The sequence below is a fragment of the Sinocyclocheilus anshuiensis genome, unplaced genomic scaffold (assembly GCF_001515605.1).
Source record: "Sinocyclocheilus anshuiensis isolate Anshui unplaced genomic scaffold, SAMN03320099.WGS_v1.1 scaffold1199, whole genome shotgun sequence".
Classification (NCBI taxonomy): domain Eukaryota; kingdom Metazoa; phylum Chordata; class Actinopteri; order Cypriniformes; family Cyprinidae; genus Sinocyclocheilus; species Sinocyclocheilus anshuiensis.
Genome location: NW_015540934.1, coordinates 722,371 through 732,715, shown reverse-complemented (window position 1 = coordinate 732,715; position 10,345 = coordinate 722,371). Strand labels below are relative to the sequence as shown.

The 10,345-nt window shown below is 39.0% G+C and overlaps 1 protein-coding gene across 1 annotated transcript; it reads right to left on the bottom strand.

The window, feature by feature from the left end:
- Window positions 1-2,106: 2,106 nt before the first annotated feature.
- LOC107689498 (macrophage receptor MARCO-like) lies at window positions 2,107-9,077 on the bottom strand. The gene is made up of 17 exons (XM_016487499.1): window positions 8,940-9,077; window positions 8,540-8,641; window positions 8,126-8,235; window positions 7,935-8,022; window positions 6,039-6,083; window positions 5,365-5,418; window positions 5,061-5,159; window positions 4,924-4,968; window positions 4,708-4,788; window positions 4,250-4,312; window positions 3,634-3,729; window positions 3,504-3,548; window positions 3,366-3,419; window positions 3,255-3,272; window positions 3,078-3,134; window positions 2,606-2,770; window positions 2,107-2,499 (listed from the first exon to the last, which is right to left on the bottom strand). Exons 1-17 carry the CDS (start codon window positions 9,055-9,057, stop codon window positions 2,369-2,371), a joined length of 1,371 nt encoding a protein of 456 aa, XP_016342985.1. The 5' UTR covers window positions 9,058-9,077; the 3' UTR covers window positions 2,107-2,368.
- Between the last annotated feature and the right edge of the window lie 1,268 nt (window positions 9,078-10,345).

Here is a 10,345-nt window from a genome sequence, read left to right as displayed (position 1 = left end):
CACTGCTGCGGCAGTGGGGAAATACAGATAAAGGCTCCTGCGGGAGCAGACACTGCTGCGGCAGTAGGGAAATAAAGATAAGGCCCCTGCGGGAGCAGACACTGCTGCGTCACTGGGGAAATATGGAAAAAACTCCTGCAGGAGTGGGGACTGCTGCGGCGGTGGGGAAATATGGAAAAGCTCCTGCGGGAGCGAGGTGCTGTTGGGATGGGCGGTTAAAGATGGATTAGGTGATGTTAAAGGGGGTTAGCTATGGTGGGTCAGGTAGCCTCACGTTTGCTTCAGCTGCTGTAGCTGTAGGCCATGGGAAGGGGGTGGGGATGTGACGTCCTGAAGAGCCTGTGTAGCCTGCACTGCTAGTGGAGGCAGCCTCACGCTATCATCTGCTACAGGAGCTGGAGGCCGCTGAAAGGAAAAAAGGGGGTTAGAAGTAACAGGACGGAAATACTGAGATGTGAGGGCCTGTGTTGCAAGCGGAAGCAGCTTCACGCTTGCTTCGGCTGCTGTAGCTGTAGGCCGCGAGAAAGTGGAAGGGTTAGTGACATTTATCGGGACAAGCTGAAATGCCTGGGTAGCCCACAGTGTTGCCGACTTAGCAATTTGTTGCTGGATTTGGCAACTCCTCAAGCCTTGTCCACATTAATAAGTTTCCGTTGAAAATGCATCTTTTCCTCTCGTTTTGGCCTTCCATCCACACTAAAACCAGGAAAACAGAGCTTTTAAAACGCTTTCCAGAGTAGATACATTTAAAAAATGCTGTTTTCACGTTGTAGTATGGACTGTGGAAACGGAGGCTTTTGAAAATGACGACGCATGTTTAGTCATGTGACGCATTGTACCAGTAGACATGTAACGCTAGTAACGCCGGTAACGCTAATTTTTCAGTTATGTGCTATTCACTTTCACACTGTTGCTAAAGATATTTACTTTGCACGCTCTTCATATTACAGTCCTAAAAAGACGACAGAAAATTTACTCATAATTGCTGTCCTGTGGCAAAACACGAGGGCAGTTGCGTTTTAGATCAATTCTGAGTGAGCGCGCCGTGGGCGTGTCAGTAAATGGTGAAATATTTCCGTAAATGAATTGATCCTGCCAGATGAATTGCGTGAAACTTATTATGTCTGTTCCGTCTGTATCATCTCAGTGAGGTTTTATACATGCACAGTAAGGTGAATGTAACGCTTTCAGACATTTCAGTGTGGATGATTATCATGATAATGATAATTATCTGTGCATGCTCAAAATACTGAGAAAATATTGAAGTTGTCTAAATGAAGCAATGCATAATAATAATCAAAAATTAAGTTTTTATATATTTACGGTAGGAAATTTACAAAATATCTTCATGGAACATGATCTTTACTTAATATCCTAATGATTTTTGGCATATTGCTAAAACTACAATGTATTTTTGGCTATTGCTAAAAATATAACCCAGCGGCTTAAGACTGGTTTTGTGGTCCAGGGTCACATTTGTTTTTGCAAATGGCTGGACTAGGAATTATTGTCTGTAAGTAATACACTCTAGTGTTGATCAGTTCTCAGATTCGGGTTCAGTTTTAAAGAGCCTTGAGTAAAAGACTCCCAGTTAAACTAATAAGTATCTTGCTCCCAGTGGACTGCAGCTCTTCATAAATGCTAAAGTATCTGTTCCTCTCTCATTATTATTACCGTCACTGACTGCATCATTTATTTATTAGTGCGGCCTCTTACCCCTTCAGAAGACCTCACTCCCAAGCCCACCCTTCCTTTACACAGGGTCCCACAGCTAATGAGGGGCTAGACAGACACAGAGAGAGAAGGGAAGGACTGGAGAGAGGAGGTCCCTGGAGAGGAGAACAGGAGCAGAGATGCCCTCTGAATGATAATTGTTGATTAGTGTCTCTTCGATCCAAAATGCAAGACAGTGCGAGTTAAAGAAGGATTGTGAGACAACCATAGAGTGTTGAGTGTACAGAAACCAAAACAAGACTCTCATCTAAAGCTCTTTATTTTTTTTCTGTGTGTATAAGTGTTAAGAGTTAGGACAGTTTTAGGATAGTGTACATGGATGAGTTTGTTGTGATGTTTATACATTCATGTTAGACCAAAAATACTTGCACACAAAAGTCTCACTCGGAAATGCATGAATGTTGCTACCTCAGTGACACCATGCAAACATTCCAAGTGTAACATTTGACAAAAATAAGTTTGGTTTCACATGATACAACTCTTTCAAACATTAGTGGATAATAGATAATTTGATGAACTGCATATGTGTGAAGAGTGACTTTATACGTCCACTAAAAATTACAAAAAACACCAGTTGATTAAAAGTCAAGGAGCAAAAATTAGTTCTTGGTGTGAGAAGTTTTCTTCTTTTTATTCAAGCACAGCTAACTCCGACATCCTCACTGTGGTTACAGTTATTAACTCCCATTCCTGCATGTGCACAGTCAAAAATGCTCTTCTCATTTCCGGTACATCTCACCTCGTCCAGCAAGATGCTTCCAGTTCCTGCAGCAGATACACAGCAGACCATTGTGAGAGGATTTTGGAAACCATAGCCTGTATACCCCTGAACCATTAACCAAAAATTCTTAACCATAGACAGATACATCACCTGCACCGTCCGTGAAAACCTGAGTGGCCCTCTGGAAACCCAACATCTTGCACACCACCAAAGCATCCACGGAGTCAAAGCTGTCATCACACACAGTTCCCCAGACATTCTCATGAAACACCTCGACTCTTCCTCGGTTGGAACTTCCCACTAAACGAACTACAGCTAATGACAAATGCACATATATGAGACACACTGCTGGACTGCCTCCATTAATCCACATGTTGAAATGCTGCAATAGTTTATGTGATTGTGCTTGTGGTTGGCTGTAGTACAAGCCAATATACCTGTTTTGTTAGTTACATGTTTAGGCATTGACATGTCATGCTAAAGTGGCTGTTACTTTGCTGTTATTTAAGTAGAATCTCCAAAAACAAAACAAGAATCTTTGTATTGGAATTATTTGATTGAATACACGTTAACAGTGACACACAGTAGTGCACAGAGATGCATAAGTATTTACGAAAATTACCAGGGGCACTACCCCTCGCACCTGGGGGTCCTACATCACCCTTCTGTCCCTTAGGACCTGTTTAAGACCATCATACATTTAGATACAATCAATTTACTCACAAAACAGGTTAATAAACACACAGATACTGTGCATTCAGTGAAATGATAGATATGCCCAAAATGTGCCAAAACATACCTTGAGCTCCCATTAGCCCTAGAAGACAGACAAAAGGATAAGATGAAAGAAATTCAAGAAATATACAGAGTTGGATGTTGATTTCTTGTCAGTAATTGTTAACAAACTCACCCTGATCACCTTTACTGCCCTTTTCTCCATTCGGACCTCGAAGTCCAGGGACACCTACATACAACATCATACTCAGATGACAGCTATATGATATAAACTCAGTTTATAATCTGTTTACGTGTTTGTTTTTTAATTTACCTGGCAATCCTTGACTTCCATTTAGTCCCTGTTGTCCTGGGTGCCCTGAAAACAATATTTGCCCATAAATAATTGGCATAATGCCATATATCACTCTTATGTGCATGTGTCCTTAGCACTCCTTCAGTACCTGGAAGGCCAACGCCAGTGTCTCCCTTTGGTCCAGGTGAGCCTTTTTCTCCAGGTTGTCCTTGCAGACCAGGAGGTCCCACCGGACCAGGAGGCCCTAAAAGATCAATCAACTACAGGTTAGGGCACGAATGAATCAAGAATTCTCAAACTGTATGGAGTAAGGGTACCCCATTCTACACCACTGCAAAACAAAGGTACCAGGATAATACGATGAACACTTGTGAAGAAGAACTAATCTCTGTATTTGCTGAAGCTTGCCAGGTTAGTGACATCAAATCTCTTAAATAAGAGTTTTGTAGACACTTGGAAATTTGTATTTATTATCATTGGAAAGACTAGTTATACTTGAAAATCTGATTCCAATGTCTACACATATGTTCTGCTGATTACTTTTGTGTTTTCTGTATAATGGATTCAGGAGTGAAACTACTATGCAGTTATATGAATGAGCTTTATCCAAAATTGTGGTATCAGCTATTTCAGATAAACTGAAGTATACCATATTTTATGCTAATAGTCATAAGACTGGCTATATTAATAACCTTAACAGAGAAAGGTTTGTTTGACACAATGGCAAATGAGGACAAACTGGGTAATGATCTGGGCTTTCTTACCACTAAGACCTGAAGGTCCCTGTTCTCCTCGCTCACCATTGGCACCTGGGTCTCCGTGAAGACCTGAGGAAGAGAGATTTTGAGTGTATACATCATGAAGATTATAGATGAAAATGTTCAACTACAAGGTGTCAACCAGTCTCAAACATAGAACACAAGTGTTGCACTGACAAAGGTTTATTATTAGTGGTATTTATTAAGGCAAGCATCACTATTAGTTTTGTTCAGGCTAAAAAGAGTAAGGCAACCAAAATACTGAGGCTTCTTGAGGAGAGGTGTGGATTAAACATACAGTTTTCCTGGTGGACAATAAGACACACACAAAAAATAAGGTCTTGTTATTAGAATGTCATAAACATTTGAGTTGGTTCTTTTGACTTGGGCCAATAATTAACCTTGCAACCACTCACTCCTCTAGACAAGCTATTGAATCATTTAGATTTATCTTTCAAAAATACCTGGTGGTCCACGGGGCCCTGGTAATCCTGAGAGACCAGTATGTCCACTTGCACCTTGACGACCGTCAGGCCCAGGCAAACTTTGTGTGCACAGAGAAAATACCATACAGGTTTTCATTAAAGCAATAGTAAAACAAGGCATTTCCACAACACATATTTTCTGTTTTATTACGGTATGAATTATTCTGGTGGCCTTTGATCATCATAAACAAGCACCTTTTATTCCTCTCGCTCCTGTATCCCCCTTCAAGCCCCGAATACCTGGAAACAGAAGTAACAGTCATAGAGAGATATGGATCTATTATACTGTTCCTAATGGTGTGAGAGTTGTGTGAATGTGAGAAGGCGATTACCAGGTGGACCCGTCATGCCAGCCGGGCCCATTTCACCTGCTAGTCCTTGGTCTCCTTTCTGTCCTTTTTCTCCTGGAGCTCCAGGCTCACCTACCTGACCTAAAAGAGAGAAATTTCATATTTTCAATTTATGTTTTTTTTGCACTATTTTCATGCAACAAAGCAATGTATGCTTTAGCATTTCTAGCACTTACTTACAATTATTTGTCAAGCCAATACAGCACATTAAAATTGATGGAAAGGTATCACAGAGCACAATACTACACCCATTCAAATTCATAGAGATGCATTAGAATACACTAACCTGCTGAGCCAGTGTCTCCTTTCTGTCCCAGTATCCCTGGTATTCCAGGAGGACCTGATACATTACACAACTGGAGTATAAATACTGACATCAAAATGTCAAAAATACTATTCACACACATCTGTTGGGATAAAGGATCTAAGATACCAAAGGTCAAATTACAGATTTAGTTCAGTGTTGATGTCTGTTTTGACTAGCAGGGAGAGCTGAAAACACATAGATTGTGAAGGAACGGGAAAAGTGATTGACTCTATTCTCGTCACTGAGCTCTGCTGCTCCTGCTCTTGCTATTTTTCACCCCTTTAAACTGGGGACAGGATCTTAGTGATTTGGGATTCCTCGCAGATGTTTGCTTTCCCGTTGGAATTGATGAAGTAGTGCAGAGCGCAATTATTAATGTAATGGTGGACAGCGAAGAGTTGTGCAGGTAAACCTCCCTCCTCTGCCCTCGAAAGACATGTTAACGATTAGTTTGCCATGGTGCGAATATGATTGGTGCCATGACCTGGAGGCCTCATGCAGACAAGTATTGGACAAATACATTGTGAATATCACTATTATTAGTTATAATATAAATATATCATGCTTCTAATGTTACTATCATTAAATGAGAGAGAGAGAGAGAGGTTGGGGGTGACTGACTGACAATTTTTTCAAGGCATGGAAGTAGTTACCTTGCAATCCAGGTCTGCCAGGTGGACCAGGCAGGCAAACCACAGCTATAAAATATAAACAACAACAAAAAAATAGTGATCTCAATTCTGTGAGACATACCTACGGTGACTCCTGAGTAAATGTTTTAAAGGAGTCAAATGGAAAATCAAAATGGACATTCACACCTAATTTCCCAGTTATTCTCAATGTTGCCATTTTTAAAATGTTAATTATAGCAGTCCAACAACAAGTTATAATAATAGTTTTAGATCTCTATACAGAGATTTTAGACATTCTTCCAGACACATAATGTAAAGATCTGAAAATGCAATTCATGACCCCTTTAAGAATTGAAATCATGGCAAATTCTCAAAATAGTACCTGATCAATATATCTAGGATGTGTGTGTGTGTGTGTGTGTGTACCTGGTATTCCCTATGTTATGGGGACAAGGATAGTAATACCAGTAAATTTTGACCTTGTGGGGACATTTTTTTTTTTTGGTGCCCACGAGGAAAACAGTTTATAACTCATACAGAATGAAGTTGTTTGAAAATGTAAAAATGCAGAAAGTATTGTGTGAGGGGCAGGTTTAGGGGTAGGATTCTATGGAGGACCATATGGAGGACGAAACCTGCAAAAACAATAAATAAATAAATACACAAATAAATAAATAAATATGCAAATAAATAAATAAATGTGTGTATAAATACACAAATTCTTGTTTAAATACATATAGAAATAATTAAACGTGATTAAAGTAGGCAAATAAATAAAATAAATTGGTGGGCAAATGGAAAATGTTTAAGGAAATGCTAAACTCATCCTATTTATTTTCCTTTGATCACTCATTTATTTCTGAATGTAGTTCCACATTTATTTTTCCTCTGCACAACATGCTAATGAGAGGGAGTCAACCATGGACTTGGTCGGGTCTTGTGATAGCTGGGGGCGCGGCTTTCCCGCTGACAGGAAATGCATGGTGTAAGTCCAGTATAGCCTAGTAAAGTCACTTTTGCCGTTCAACAGAGCAAGATACATAAATAACTGAGCTGTATTGTCCGTACAGTATCTGTGACTTTACAAACCACCCAACGGAATGGCCAGAGGTGTCATTTCCCAGCATTTGATATTCGCAAATCTAGGGACCGTCTCTAAAGTTACATACGACATTGGTATACACTTTTCTAACTTCAATAGCATTTGAGGAAAATTAAGATACATAAAAAACTGAGCTGTATTGTCCGTACAGTATCTGTGACTTTACAAACGACCCAAAGAAATGGCCAGTGTCGTTTCCTGATGTCATTTTTTGTAACCCGATTGAGTCTCCAGCTAGAGACAACTGTAATATCAGTATCCATGGTCATCGTGAGGTTATTCACTTTATCCGTGGAATAAGGGCTCGTTCTTTTGATGGCAGCCAGTGTTTATTAGGATGGTTTTACCTGCTCGTTGTCTAGGTACGTGTAAGATAATTTTTATGGTCAGTAAACAGTCTTCTACAACCAAGTAGATCTGCAGCAATCTCTCTTTACGGCGGGAGAACCAAATTAGTGACATACACAACACAAGGGTACATCTCAGTTGATTCTCAATTTATTATTGTACAAACAGAGGCTCATATACATCCTTGAGAACTGGTATAATTTATTTTATTTATTTGCCTACTTTAATCACGTTTAATTATTTCTATATGTATTTAAACAAGAATACGTGTATTTGTACACACATTTATTTATTTATTTTAATATTTATTTATTTATTTGTGTATTTATTCATTTATTGTTTTTGCAGGTTTCGTCCTCCATAGGATTCAGGTAAGGGGACAGAAAATATAGTTTGTACATGTGTATAAAAATCAATGTCCCCATAAAACATGGAAACCCAACGTGTGTGTGTGTGTGTGTGTGTACCTCTCTCTGCACTAATGTTGAGCTGGGTTAGTTGAGTCCTTAGTTTCTCTAAAGTCCCATCGTTCCCACACAGATCGGAGAGACACTCCTGTTTGACACACACAGAGAACCTTCAGCTCTCTCAAAACATGCCTTTCTCTGCATATATGTGTGCATGTGTTTGTATCATGGATGTATGTGTGTGGATGTACCTCATCGGATTTGGAGCTACCCAGATTGAGTCCCTCAGCAGACTTGAGTTCCTCTGTTCTGGCATCAACTGATGTACAGTGAGTGTAAACCAAAGCCTCCAGAGTGAAGACTATACATACAATAGACATCATAAGCAAAAAGCAGATTTAATCATGGAACAACAGAAATCAACCAGAAGCACAGGTGTAGAGAATCACATTAAAGGGATAGTTCACCCCAAGATTAAAATCTTGTCATCATTTACTAACCCTCATGTTGTTCCAAACTTGGAACTATACTTTTATAATTTAAAATCTAAAACTTGCTTGTAAAGCAAGTTTGTATTATTTTTTAAATAAATGTAACTTGGTTTGATAAGTTGTATCTATTCTACAGAAATTTTTTAATGTGGCTTTATCTCTGGTACATCTCACCTTTATAGGCCAGCACACAATTCAGTCCAATCAGCAGCAGGAAAAGCAGTATGAGAACAGGAATACAGTGACCGTTTTTCGCTGGTTTCTTAGTCTTTAGCTCTATAACATACATACAGTACAAACACTTATATTGAAATGCAGAACTCTGGCTTAAACTACAAAAAAGTGTAAGGTTTAAGTTACTTGGATGAGCAGACTGATATGCCGCATTGACACAGATGACAGTCAACATTAGGAAATATCAGACTGCGGAATGTCACAACTGATCAGAATGAAAAATTCCAGAAATCTGTGTAATAAGTTACTTTAATTTTATGTTAAGTAATTTGTATATTGGACTTATATTTAGACTACAATTTGAAAATATTTTTATGTATATAATGTCATTTTGTCTTACCACTGTGCTGGAAGTCGTAGCAGTCAGCCTCATAGAGCTTCATGGTGTTGTCATAAAGAGGGTTTGCTTGGCTGAGTACAGAGGCCTGCCCACCAATTTTATCCACGTCTGTCTCCATCAGTCACTCTACCACACACTGACTTTTATACAACCAGGGTGACAGTTTAAAAAACAAAACCCAAGAAAAGGGGAATAAAAATACGCAGGCTCATCAAAACGCCAGTCATCTGACAAAAGAGACTAGCGGAAATTATTCCAATGAGTTTCCTAAGTAAAAAGGAAGTTAGAGCTACAGTAGCAGGAGTAAACATAAATTGTTTTCAATGGTAATTTTAATTGGGGAGCAATCTTCTCTTGAGTCTTTGTATAACTATTTGGCCAATGTGAAGTATTGGCTGGTGATCGTCTTTCTCCAATTGAAAATGAGACCATATTACTCCTGTATGGATTTCATTACATTTTCTTTATCTTTTATATTGTAAATTGTATGAATTTTTGATTATGTGTATTTGCCCTTTAACCTTTGACTATGTGTATTTAACCTTTGACTATGTGTATTTGCCCTTCCATGAAGAACGACAAACTGTCACTTCTTCTGCTCTGTGTGAGTGTGTGTTCCTGTCGGTGGGTAAACTGGTTGGTGATCAGGCCATCTGTTTAGACGGAAAGCTTTAAACAGAAGCGCAGTTCCATCCCTGACCTCAGATCAGCTCTAAACAGCACTCTCTGCTCACACTTAACCTGCACTGACAGAATGACCTTGTTTACTGTACTCAGTGTGTCTCAGTGTTTGTTTGATGACCACACCATTCAGTTGCTGATGTGTGTGTTTTAGCGTGATTGATGACCTTGAGTGACCCTGATAGAATGTATCAGACACAAGTGTGTGTGTGTGTGTGAATATAACACCCTCTCTGTCTCTTACCCTCTGTGGCTGTGTCCTCTCCACACAGAGGCTCTTTTTCTTACTGTAAAATACAGTAAATAGGTTTAGATTTTATTTGCAGTTTGTGTCTGTGCATTTTGTGTTGAGGTTTTAAAGGAGCATCTTGTCCATATAATCTGGTCAGTCTCAATACTAAAACTATTGACTTCATTCATTTTCAGTCAACCTACCACAACACCTTCCTTATTTTTTTCATTGATATGTTCAGGAAATTTGAATATTTTATTTTTGTGGTTTTAGAGTTCTTGAGCAAATTATCCATTTTAGAAATGCCATAAACTGTAAAATTAATTAAATAAATAAATGCACAGACCTACATTTTTAGTAACACGTAGGCAGAATATTTGTAGAACATTTGGTTTCCAGACATTTGAAATCCGTAACAGCATTTATTAAACCTGTGTTATTTTTGGGCCGTGTGATGTGTTATTTTGTAAACATACATTTATTATAGAAAGCA